Source organism: Lagenorhynchus albirostris, chromosome 21, assembly GCF_949774975.1.
Source record: "Lagenorhynchus albirostris chromosome 21, mLagAlb1.1, whole genome shotgun sequence".
Classification (NCBI taxonomy): domain Eukaryota; kingdom Metazoa; phylum Chordata; class Mammalia; order Artiodactyla; family Delphinidae; genus Lagenorhynchus; species Lagenorhynchus albirostris.
This window is the reverse complement of record NC_083115.1, coordinates 5,520,683-5,533,271: the sequence shown is the minus strand read 5'-3', so window position 1 is coordinate 5,533,271 and position 12,589 is coordinate 5,520,683. Positions and strand designations below refer to the sequence as shown.

At 57.7% G+C, this 12,589-nt stretch overlaps 1 protein-coding gene across 8 annotated transcripts in view; it reads right to left on the bottom strand.

The window, feature by feature from the left end:
- Positions 1–2,456: 2,456 nt before the first annotated feature.
- FGFR1 (fibroblast growth factor receptor 1) overlaps positions 2,457–12,589 on the bottom strand; it is a 48,259-nt gene continuing 38,126 nt past the window's right edge. For 4 of the 8 annotated variants that reach the window (XM_060136591.1, XM_060136592.1, XM_060136593.1 and 1 more), the window contains 12 exons: positions 12,264–12,454; positions 10,245–10,389; positions 8,001–8,203; positions 6,899–7,044; positions 6,546–6,667; positions 6,010–6,120; positions 5,293–5,483; positions 4,511–4,633; positions 4,304–4,374; positions 3,898–4,035; positions 3,602–3,707; positions 2,457–3,487 (listed from right to left, as the gene is read on the bottom strand). In XM_060136591.1, coding sequence (XP_059992574.1) covers positions 3,311–3,487; positions 3,602–3,707; positions 3,898–4,035; positions 4,304–4,374; positions 4,511–4,633; positions 5,293–5,483; positions 6,010–6,120; positions 6,546–6,667; positions 6,899–7,044; positions 8,001–8,203; positions 10,245–10,389; positions 12,264–12,454 — 1,724 coding nt within the window. In that variant the 3' untranslated portion in view covers positions 2,457–3,310. The remainder of the gene's footprint in view (positions 3,488–3,601; positions 3,708–3,897; positions 4,036–4,303; positions 4,375–4,510; positions 4,634–5,292; positions 5,484–6,009; positions 6,121–6,545; positions 6,668–6,898; positions 7,045–8,000; positions 8,204–10,244; positions 10,390–12,263; positions 12,455–12,589) is intronic. The other 4 variants (XM_060136587.1, XM_060136588.1, XM_060136595.1 and 1 more) reach the window with 2 other exon arrangements.

The following is a 12,589-nucleotide window of genomic DNA, read 5'->3' as shown; positions in this document are numbered from 1 at the left end:
CGAGCTAGTAGTGTTCTGGTAAATGATTAACACCCGACTCTGGCAGGGGCCGTGGTTGCAGGGGGAGCCCTGATTTGTAGCCTTCGCATATTACGGTGATGTAAGTACTCCCACAAGGTTGATTTTCAAGCTACCAACAGGAGGTCACCGAACAATGCAGAGTTGGGAAGAGATGTACACGATCAGCTCAAGACACCATACTTAACAGACCCTAGGCCTCCTGGAGGAACGAGAGACACTTAAACCTCTAATTGGTGCCTGCAGCAACTGTTATCAGTTCCATGTACCAACACAGGCATCTGGGAGGCAGTACCGTGTAAATGGCCATAAATACTGTTAAGTGCCAACCTAGAGAGAACTTGCCCCAACAGAGTGTTTCTGAACACCAGGGTTCCTGCTGATCTGGCTCTCAGCAGCTGAGGGAATGGAAGCCTGTCTCCTTCCCCTGCTCTCTACTCTTCCCCACACATGCAGATACTGCAGCTGTACCGGCTGCTAATCATCTGAGTATAACTTTAGGCATTTTCTAAAGCCCAACCCCAGTGGTGATGTCAGACTCGGCCCTCGTCTCACTCACTGAGAATTCTGCTCCAAAAGAAAGGTGTTGGTGGCATCTGACATGTGTGGACCTGCACCGTGTCCATGTCTAATCCTGTATTTCGATCATTACAGGTCACACTGATGATATCGAATAAATGCTCTGTAACGTTAAAACCTAGACTAAAGATTTCCCGGTCCCCACCAGCGCACAGCTGTAGGTCAGGTCAGACTAACGGAACGTGAAAGCCGATTGGCACGTTCCTTAATCTTTGATTCTGGCTTGCTGGCTCCCCCCACTGGCGGCTGATCAACACAGCGACTCTGTTGTCATTGAGACAGATTCTTTCCAGCTGAGGTTTGATCTTACTTACCTGAGATCAATACGGTACATTAGCGGTGCCCGGGGAAGGATGCTCCCCAGCCTGTGGCAATTAGAAAGGGCGGGAGGGCAGTATCGATCGACGCTGTGGTGATCCCAGGCCCTAATCTTTTAACCCTCAGGAAACCAGACACTCAGTGCCTTGACAGCACGACATCTTCATTAGATAAGCTGGATTCCTTTCCTCGGGAGACCCAATCTGGTCAACTAAGTAAAATGGCCATTTCATTTTCTCTCAGGTCAATTTCACTATCTTTTATTTGCCAGTCAGCTCAGTCTCTCGGGAAATTCACGGGGGATTTCAGTAGCAACAGCGAGGACATCACTGTTACAATAACAGTGCCTTCTATCTCCCAGCACCTCTCCCGAAGGTACAGAAAGCCCTTTGTAAAAGATCGCCCATCCGTCCACACAGTCGTGGGCAGAAATCATCACGGGTTTACAAGGAAAGGCCCCACTAGAAGGTGTCAGGCAAATGGTTTTAAGTGCTAAAATTCATTTCCTGGCTCTGCCAACGTATGCCTTCTTTAAACATAAACACAAATCACGATATGTTGACAGTTGCATATTCATTCACAGAGGAGACCCAGGAGAAGAGAGAACTTTACAACGGTGCGAGCCCTGCGGCTGCCAAGAAATAGCTCAGAAAGGAAAACTCAGGAGCAAAAAGCCCATTCTCCCGACAGGAATGAAAGCGTGCTGGACTTCCTTTTGCACTCAGGAGGAATCCAGCAAAGGGCAAGACTTGGGGGTAGAAGCCGAGTTCCAAGGAGCCAGGACCTACTTGGTGAGGGCAGTACTAACCAGCAGGTGGTGGAAGAAGAAAATTTCCCAGCAGCCAAAGCACACACATTCAGACCATGTTCTCCCTTTCCTGAGGGCCGGGGTGGAGTTTGTATAGGAAGAACCATAGGAAGCCAAGATGTGTGATAGCCCCAACACACGCAGTCTGATCACACGAATTCAGGAATTGTGGATGGGCGGGGGGAGGGGGAATCATGGACACAGAATAGCCTGGGAGGCAAGAAACATGAAGCAAGGGGGCCTGAAGGTAAAGCTCGTCTTAGGGGACAAGTCCTCCTTCACACAGAAGCACGGGCAAAGCCACACCCACACACAGAGGGGCAGCCGTGCATCTGGGCCTGAGCGCCTGCAGGCCCTCGTCGAATCGCGCTTAGCCTACTCGCTGGCTCTTCTGAGGTCGGCCCCCAGGTCCCTGTCTGACCCTCAGACCCAACCTGGCCTCACCCTCTCCCCCGAGGAAATGGTCCGTGGTGGAGAGGGCCGCAGGGCCTGGCCCCAGGCCCAGCTTCTCTGCTCCCTGCCCATCACGCAGCCGTCTTCTTTCCCTGTCTTTCCCAAAGCATCGCAGAGCTAGGAGGCTTGTCCGGAGGCCTCAGTGCAGGACCTGAGGGCAAGAGCTGGTTGGGAGTGGGGACCACAGAGAGCACGCAGTGCCCTCTGGACAGACAGCCCCAGAGCCCGTCAACCTTGCTCCTCTGCAGCTGACATTCTCTCCCGTGTCACACAGCCCGTATAAAAATGAAGCAGCAGCAATTTTTATTGAGGGACCTAAACTGAAAATAGGTTTAGAACATAATTTAAAAAAATAAAACAGCAAAAGTAGCAAAAAATATATGACCTTTTTAAAAACATTTTCCTTTTTTTTTTTTTTTCTTTGTTTTTAACATATAGCAACTGATGCCTCCCAGCCACCAGGAGCATCTTACCCAATGGGTAAATCTCTGGTAACGACCCTTTTAAAAAGACATGTAAATATATACTCAGATTTATACACTTTGTGTTTTCTTCATAGCTATGTACAAAGCCCCTGCTTTGGGGCTGGGCCCCAGGGCCACGACACTGCTCCTGGCCTTTGCGTCCCCATCCTCCGGTACCAGGTATTTGGTCAGCAAAGCAAATTAGTATCGGAATTAATAAGCCACTGGCACCATCCATCTGGAGCAGAGGTCGCCTTCCACGGAGGCCCGAGTGCTGACCACCCCCCCTCACTCCTGCTGTAGCCCGAGGACCGGGCACCCGCCACGGGAACACAGGCTGCACGGAGCAGACAAAACCAACACAGAAAACCTCGGTCGGCTCTCCCTCGTGTGCTGCCCGTGCCCCCACTGCCTGACCCTCCGGGCAGTGCCAGGCGGCTGGGAGGGGTCCCGGTCCAACATCTGGGACGGAACCAAGTGGCCATCAACAAGTCCCCGCCTCCCTGCTCGTCTGTGTCAGCGGCAGGCTGAGAGGAAGAGGAGAGGGGAGCTCGGGGGCGACAGCTGGCTCCTGCCAGCAGGAAGGGCAGAAAGGAGGCGGCGAGTCCAGCGGGAGCGGGGCTGGGGCCGTAGCTGAGGATGGAGTCCGGGGAGGGGTGCGGGGTGCTAGTCAGCGCCGTTTGAGTCCGCCATTGGCCAGCTGGGCCGGGTGTCGGGGCAGACAGGGCTCCTCGGGCAAGGGCTCGTGAGAGAAGACGGAATCCTCCCCAGAGGAGCAGGTAGAGCTGCGGGTGTCGGGGAAGCTGGGGGAGTACTGGTCCAGGGGCATTGATAGGTCCAGGTACTCCTGTGGGGGGGGACAGAAGGACGCTGGACCCGCACTCTCCCCCCGGCAGCGGCAGGAGGAATTCAGAGAGAACCCGGCCGGCGGGGCCTGAAGGTCTGGGCAGGGCAGCCTCACCTGGTTGGAGGTCAAGGCCACTATGCGGTCCAGGTCTTCCACCAGCTGCTTGAAGGTAGGTCTTTGGGAGGGCACCGCATGCCAGCAGTCTCGCATCATCATGTACCTGAGGCAGGCCGGTGCGGGCGGGGGAGGGGGACCAGAGCTGACCACAGGGCTCAGGGCGGAGGGGCCACGGGAGGAGTGACCGGGGAGGGCTGCGGCGTCCGACTAAGCACCCCTTCTTCCCTCTGCCTGCCCAGCCCATCTCTCCCCCAGGGCCCAGGCCTGGACCCCAGGCATCTTCTCCGGCTTACAGCTCATTGGTGCAGCTACTGGGCTTGTCCATACGATGACCCTCCTTCAGCAGCTTGAAAAGCTCCTCCACAGGGACGCCAGGGTACGGGGAGCCGCCCAGAGTGAAAATTTCCCACAGAAGCACCCCAAAAGACCACCTGTGGAGGAGCGTTCCGGGCACAGAGCTAGGCCACCCTGCAGTCCTTGCTGCTCTCCCTCCCCAGCACGGCAGGCACGCACCCTGAACCCGGCCCCGGCCCCCAACACAAGTCCCTACCCCCAGGGGACTCCAGGGGACCATGACCTCCGGGAACAGAGTGAAGGGGCACATACAATGTTTTTTTCTCTCAGGGATGGAATGCCAGACTCTACCGCCCAGGAAACTCTCTCCCGGCGTCCCTGGCAACTGCTTATTTCAGAACTCACACGTCGCTCTGGTGGGTGTAGATCCGGTCAAACAAGGCCTCAGGTGCCATCCACTTGACAGGCAGTCGGCCCTGCAAGCAGCACGGGGACACTGGTGGTGGCCCGGGGCAGGCGGCGGCACATGCAGGGCTAGACGTGGCTCACCCCACCACAGCGGAGCGGAGCCCCGGGCAGAGGACGGGCACCGAGGGCGGCGCCAGCACTTACGTTGGTCGTCTTTTTATAGTAGTCGATGTGGTGGATGTCACGAGCTAGGCCAAAGTCTGCGATCTTCATCACGTTGTCCTCCGTCACCAGCACGTTCCTGGCGGCCAGGTCTCGGTGTATGCACTGCGGAGCCAGGAAGGGAAGACGGATGGGAGTGAGGAGGGCGGGGCGCAGGGGAGGGTCTGCAGCCGTCTGTGGGCCCGCTCCCCTCGCAGGCCTTCGCCCACCTCACCACTCGACCTCCCCGAACGGTCCAGCTGCCCGCTACGATGGCCCTCGCCCGCACGTCAGAGCCAGCCGTCCAAACACCCCCAGCTCTGGGCCCCTCGATCACTCCAGCAAACCCTCCATATCGACCCCTTTTCCTGCCCCTCCCAGCTCTTAGCTTTGGATTTGCACCCAGCAAGCAGAACCTTTCGCTTCTGTCCAGTGTGTACGAGCTCTCACGCCCCGTCTCCCTGGGCGAAGCACATCCACACCAGGCTGGGTTCAAACAAAGCAGCATTTACCAAGCACCAAAAGCTGTCCTTAAGTCTCGCACGGGACCTCATTTTCCCCCGTAGCCGTTCTACAACGCAGGCAGTATTATTCTGACTTCACGTTTGAGGAAAAGTAAGGAGGCGGCTGCCTGAGGCTGCACAGAGAGTGCCGGTGCAGGGACTGGAACCTAATCCACCCTGACCCCAAGGCCACAAGGCCGCACGGGCGCTCCTGACTCTGACGTCCCCTAAGAGCGGCCCGCACATCCCCACCCCAGCCAGGGGAGCCTTCGGGAACCACACCTTCTTGGAGGCGAGATACTCCATGCCTCGGGCCACCTGATAGGCGCAGGATACCAGGTCCTTGGAGGACAGCTGCTCCTCGGGATGACGGCTGGGGTTGTAGCAGTATTCCAGCCCCGGCGGCCTCCGGGCCTGCAGGTACTCTCGGAGGTTGCCCTTGGAGGCGTACTCCACGATGACATACAGGGGGCCTTGGGGACACGAGGACCGCGAGGCCGTCAGGGCCGCCACGCAGGCACATGGGCCTAGTTTCACCCCAGGAACTCTGCCCCCAATGGCACTGGGGGAACTGCGAGCCTGTTCCCCAAGCCTAACCTCCCCTTTTAGGGAACCCCGCAAATTCATTCCAACTCCCCAAAGAAACCCAGCAAAATCATTCTTCCCTGCACAGTCCAGGAAGTTCCCAAGCAAAGCTGGGGGCAAGAGCCCTAACCTAGACCACAGTAACTCAGCTGTTCCTGTCCACACAGTGTGTGTGAATGCTGGTACCTGTATGAACCCCAATGGGCACCAGCCCAGACCCTGAGAAACACAGTCCAACTACTGCTAAACCAAACTCTCCTCCCAACCCACTTCGCGAAGCGTGGCTGAGAGATGCCGGGTCGCTGACACCCCAGCTAGTTATCTGCTCCCCGACAGACAGGCAGCAGGAAGCCCGGGGTTCCCGCCTGAGCCCCTTCCCGACACGGGTGGGAAGCCTGCGGGCTCAGCGCCTACCGTCCTGCGTGCAGGCCCCCAGCAGGTTGATGATGTTCTTGTGTTTCCCGATCATCTTCATCATCTCCATTTCGGAGATCAGGTCTGACAGGTCTTTCTCGGTTGCATCCGCTTTATGGACAAGCCAGAGAAGGGAATTGAGACCCGTTTGCATTGGAAGGGAGGCCACAGGAGAAAAACGCAGGGAGGGGATGAAGTGAGCACCCAGGGGTCCCTTTTCTCTGGGACTTGCTTCTCTCCTCCCTTTTTCACATCCAGATTTATCCTCCCATCCCTCTTACGAGAGCCGGTGTCGCCATAAGTGGTAATGAGTAGGGCAGAGGCTACGTCAGGAAAATCAGTTGGCAACGGGATCTAGAATAAACACCTGATGACGACCCAGGTGGATGCCAAGGAACAAAGTGAGAGCATAGTGATCTTGGGGTGCAGAATGCCCCCCACTCCCGGACATCCCTAAGCAAGCCATGTAGCGGGTGTGCAATGGCCCGCTTGGAAAGGGAAGGGATTGTTTCCGCAGGGACACGAGCATCACTTACACTTCAGCATCTTCACAGCCACTTTGGTCACCCGGTTGGGTTTGTCCTTGTCCAGCCCAATGGCCTCCGCCAACACCACCTGCCCAAAGCAGCCCTCTCCCAGGGGTTTGCCTAAAACCAGTCTTTCGGGGAAACAAAGGGTGGTGGTATAAGCCGGGGGCGGTGAAGTTCAAACCTGACAGGACACCCCATTCCTCCCCGCCTCCACGTAGCCCCCCCAACCGAGAGCAGAAGGTAGAAATCATCGTCTCTGATGCACCTGGTGCACCGTCGCTCCCTGGAAGGTCGGAGCACACACCACTGCCAGCGTCAGAATAACGAGCGGGGGTTCCCCAGAAAGTGGAGAGGGTTACCTGTCCCGAGGCAGCTCCCAGCGAGGGTCTTCGGGAAGCTCGTATTCAGAGACCCCAGCCAGCATGGGGGTCCCGCTGGAGGAGAGACGCGAGGGCCGGACCAGCAGGACCCCAGAGTTCATGGATGCGCTGGAGTCGGCCGACACCTATGGGGAAGCGTGGGGTCACCCTTCCAGCGGGGACGGGGATTCCTCTCATCCCCAGTTAGGGCTTTTTGCCAACGGCAGAGGTATGTACCTGTCATCTGATGCTCCTTCCCCAGCACAGAGTGGCAGAAAGGCCACCGGGGGTCGGAAGACCTAGGTTCTAAAACTGACATATTTTCCCCACTAGCCTTTCTGGGCTTTGATTTACTCACCTTTCACATGAGCGTTCCAGACTGACATTGTGTATCTTACCACTGCAGTAGCAACTCTATTCTTGTCCCCATTCTTTGTGAAAACCCTGCCCCGGATTAGGGATTCCTGACTCCCAGAGCTCCTTCCAGAATTAGCCCAGCTCTTAGCGAAGGTGGCCTCCTTTCACATACCTTCACCCTCCGTTCCATTATCTGGGATGAGGGGTGCACAGGAGAGGGAGGGCATCTTGGGACCCAACTCAGGTCCTCTCCCCCACTCTGTACCTTTGCACCTCTATTCTCCTCACTTTTTAATTTTTTTGGCCACGCCTCATGGCTTGTGGGATCTTAGCTGCCCGACCCGGGATCGAACCCGAGCCCTTGGCAGTGAAAGCATGGAGTCCTAACCACTGGACCGCCAGGGGACTCCCCACCTTGGCACCTCTAATGGGCCCTGGGGGGCAGTTCAAACTCGCAGTACCAGCTGTGCACTCAGCCCAGCTAGAACCGTCTTCCAATCCACATGCCGGGTGAGCAGGTCACCGTGGCTGGGGTAAGATGGGCTCACGGACCAGAACAGCTTGGAGCCTGACTTGGAGCACTTGGGACAGGACATTCCCCTGCCCTGGCCCAGAAGCCAAAGCCCGAAGCAGCTGGCTGGGCACCGTGGCGAGGACAGGGCATTAGAGGGTCCCGGGGAAGGCCCCGAGGCACAGGGATGGCGCACAGCATACGGCAGAGTGTGCAAACCCCCCATCTACTTTCTGTTACCTGTCTGCGCAGAGGGATGCTCTTGGCCAGCTTGTGCACGGCCATCTGGCTGTGGAAGTCGCTCTTCTTGGTGCCACTCTTCATCTTATAGATGATGACAGACCCCACCATGCAGGAGATGAGGAAGGCCCCCGTGCAATAGATGATGATCTCCAGGTACAGGGGCGAGGTCATCACCGCCGGTCTCTCTTCCAGGGCTGGGTCAGTGCGAACAGGGTGTTAGCGGGCTCGGGGCGGGGCCCGTCCACTAGGGTCCCAGCTCCATAAGAAACTCAACACCCATCTCCTTTCCTCTGGGAATCTTCAGGGCAGAGAAGCAAGCCAGGTCCCAGCTAGGATTGGGGCTCTGGCACTGAGCACACATCAGACGTTCTGTGATCGCTGAGGCTTCCTGATCCTGACTCGTATCCCAAGAGGGATGGACTGTATCTTGCTACCCGAAGCCCATCCTCATGAGCTCAGGAGCCCTCCTTGCTCAGCGGGACGGCTGGGCTGGAAGGGTACCTGGTGCCCTGCCAGAGACGGCTGAGAACTCACTTGTGCTAGATGCCTTCCAGAGTGTCCCCATGAGAACTCGGCCCTTCTCTGCAGCGCCTGGGCACTGTGTCCCCCTATCACAGGGGACAGCTGAACCGTCCATCGACCTTTCATCACTGACAGCCCACAAGTACCTTGAGGGCTCAGACGGCACCTCATCCATGTGTGTAGGCCACAGCGCCTGGCATCTGGTGGCACTCACAGCATGGGGACAATGAAGGGGAGGGAAGGAAAGAAGAAAACCAGTGTGTGTCCTGACTTCGTCTCTCAGCTTCACCTAACGTCACCTGTGTCAGGTCAGACGTGGAAATATCCACACCCCGCCAAACCACAGGGAAAACTAACTTCGTTTCCAAATACGTCTGGACTGCTAAAGATGGAAAACGTAAACTTCTCTTAAGACTTCTACTCACAGGTCTAACTCCTGAAGCTGAAGAAGGACGTGGAGGGGGGTTGTTTTATTCTCTTCTCCGTTTAGAATCTCGCCCTTCCCATCCCCACAGAAGCCCGTGCAGTTTAAGCCCCCTTTCCCTCCCACGCGGAGGCTGGGAGGGTTCCAACCAGCACCACTTCACAGAACACACATTCCCCACGAGGGGAGGGTCCCTCTCCCCCCACAGCTCTCCACCCACTCCTCCCCTTTTAAAGACCCCCGCCAGCCACAGGGGCCAGCACCCCGAGGACCTCCCCCGGGAGGCCCCGGGCATGACCCCAAAGGAGCCCAAAGGGAACCTCCCGAGGCCCGACGAGGGGACGGCAGTGCTGATAACAAGGAGAAGCGGTTCTGTTTTTCTCTTTCCCCAGCGTCGAGAAACACAGACAACCAAGTGGGAGCACACACGGGACAGAGACAGCGACGAGGAGAAAAACAGAACGCTTCTCTCCCTCCAGCGGGGGTGTTATCAGAGGAGGAGAGAGGGAGAGAGGAGACAAGAGGACAGAGTCTGCAGGAACCAGAGCAGCACAGCGCACAGCCCACGTGCAGGCCCTGCAGAGGCACCAGCCCACCACCCCGAGCAGGCTGCAGGCTCCTGCCTTCCCGGAACAGTGCACACAGCTCCCCTCTGGAGAGAGGAGACGTCGGAGCCAAGGAGGATAAATGGGCACCATCAGGCCCCCTGTGCTGCCTGGGAAAGGACTCGCTCGATGCAGCTCCAGTCCACTGTCTGGGTCTGGGTGGAACCTCGCTCACTGTGAGGTGGCAGCATGGGAGTTAGGAGAGCACGATCCTTGCCAAGAGCAAGCCCCTCGTTCCAGGGTGCCCACGTTCAGTTACAGGGGGAGCGGGCCCCGAGGGTGCCTACGTTCAGTTACAGGGGGAGCGGGCCCTTCTGAGACTTTTGGGGGGTGCTGGCGATCAAGGATCAGACAAGCTAAGGGAGGCCGCCGGACCCAAGGAGGGAAGGAGCCTGCCCTGGAGGAGAGCCCAGCTGCAGGTTAAATCCAGATCCCACGCATGCATCGCACTGGCCCAGGGGAGAGCCAGAGGCAGGCACACAGGTGGGACACCTCCGCGTTCCTGCATCACGAGGAAAGCACCTGTGTGAACCGAGAGGCTTCGACCTGCAGAGCCGGACAGGTTGCTGGGGCCACCTGCTGGCCCTCGGAGCCCGGCTCTGTGTCTCCCCCAGCCCCGCGATGCATGCTCCCCCCGTGCCCATGGCGAGGGCAGGACATCGAGAGGAGAAGTACAGTGTATACCTTCCAGAACGGTCAACCATGCAGAGTGATGGGAGAGTCCGATAGAGTTACCCGCCAAGCATGTATACTCCCCCGCGTCCTCAAAGGAGACATTCCTTAAGTGCAGCACTTCCATCTCTTTGTCGGTGGTATTAACTCCGGCCGTCTAGAAGAGACAACGGAAGCAACATGGACAAGCCCGGGACCTGAGACCTCTCAGAGGCGCAGAGGGAGGGAGGGAGGGAGGGAGGGAGGAAGAGGAAAAGGAAAAAACAAAACAAAACAAAACTAGAGGAAGAAATGCTCCCCAGCGTCTCCTTTGCAACAAGGAACAAACAAAAACCACCAGGCAGCGCGAGACCTGTTAGAAGAAGAGAGTGGGACCCTGAGGAGGAACTCGGCAGACCTGAGACGACACGAATGGCTGGTTACACCCGTCACCAGACGCTGGCAGCCCCGGCCCGGCCCGGCATGCGGCGGCGAGCGCATGGAGAAATGGGGCCCGGAGCGTGGGGGGCTGTTTGGTTTCCAGAGGGCACACACAGGAGGGATGGAGAGGGCGGCAGCCACACACGCACACACGCCCGCGGACGCTGGTCCACTCTTGTCTCCATCACTCAGACCCTCCGTCTGCATGACCAGCCGGGACGCACCCCACACACAGCCAAGGAACACACACAAGGCACAGAGGGGGCGCCACCAACACAGAACCAAACCAAACCAGCCTCCCAAGGCCGGGTATTTTTCCATGGCTCCGGGCACTAGAAACACAGCAGGGTAACAGGGGGAGTGGGGCGCTGGCCTCCCCACCTGCCCCAGCAGCTCGGGGCCTCAATCGAACTCCCAGCACAGGGGCCCCTCCAGCTCCCCGTTACCTTTTGCCACAGGTCTGGTGACTGTGAGCCACGCAGACTGGTGAGCTTCACCAATATAATTGGAAACCTTACACACATACTCCCCGCTCTGGGCCTCTGTCACATTGAACAGGGTCAGCACCTCCGCATCCGAGCTATTTATCCCCGAATGCTGGAACAGACCAACGACACGCCATCAGTTGGGCCAACACTGAGATGTGGCTGTATTTTGCTCCCATGCAGGCCCAGGAGCTAAGGCAAAGGGAGGCTGGAGTGAGACTCGCCATCTTCCCCTTGTCAGGACGACACCAGCGGACTTTGAAAGTCCAGAGCAGTTGACCGAAAAATAAACTAAAGAAAAAAATCACTGCCCCCGAGCAAACGTTCTGTTGGTGTTAAACCCCCTCCTCCAGGACGAGGGCAGGGACTGTGAATGGAGAGGGCGGCCAAGGCCAAGGCCAAGGCCACGGCCCCGCTTCCTACGTGACAGTTTCAGCACCCGAGGTGAAGAGCGGGGTGACCGGTAAATCTCTGGGATGGCCAAGCCCGGGAGGATGAGGTCTAATGCTGGGACCAGGAGGGAAACCACTTTCCCAGCTTCTGGTGACTTCCTGTTGCAAGATCCACTGGAGAATTAGGCAATTAGCTTCCCTGGATTAATGGAGCATTCAGGGACAATCAAAGTCTGGGGGTGGGAGGAAAAAGGAAGAAAATGCCAATTACTCCTGAAACCGCTGAGGACTGACCTGTGGCCTTTGCTCTTCCAACCCTACCTAAGCCGTGCCTGTCATTCAGCCCACGTGCCAGAAAGAACGTGACTTGGGAACCAGGGCAGAGACTGGGTGATGCTGCCTAGAAAGGCTGTGGTCATGGGCAATGGAAAAGCAGGAATGCCAACGCCTTCCTGGAGTAGCTGACCCCAAAGCTCGGGCACAGTCACTGTTGATGCTCTTTAGAAACCAGCAATGCCCACCCCCAGCCCTCTGTGCCCCTCACGCCTCCACCCGTGACCTGCCACTGGTCCTGCGGAATGTGGCTGGGTCCCCATTTAAGATGGAGCCTGTATCCAAAGAGAAGGGATGGGGCCCCATCGTGGGCCCTGAGCCTGACCACAGCAACCTGGGCCCCGGGAGATACAGGCCTCTTTCTCAGAGCCCAGCCCACGGAGACTGGGGCCAGGGATTACCTTCAAGATCTGGACATAAGGCAGGTTGTCCGGACCAATCTTACTCCCATTCACCTCGATGTGCTTTAGCCACTGGATATGGGGCTGCGGGTCGCTGTACACCTTACACATGAACTCCACGTTGCTGCCCAGGGCCACTGTCTTGTTGGCTGGCAACCCTGCCTGCAGGATGGGCCGGTGAGGGGACCGCTCTGTGGAGGGAGGGAGGGGAGAGGCTCGTCAGGCTCTGCCACGGCTGCTCCTGGCTGAGATGCTGACAGAGGGCACCCCAAAGGCCACCAAAGAGAAGCACTCCCGGACCTCGGCCCAGCCTGCCCGTCCTTAGC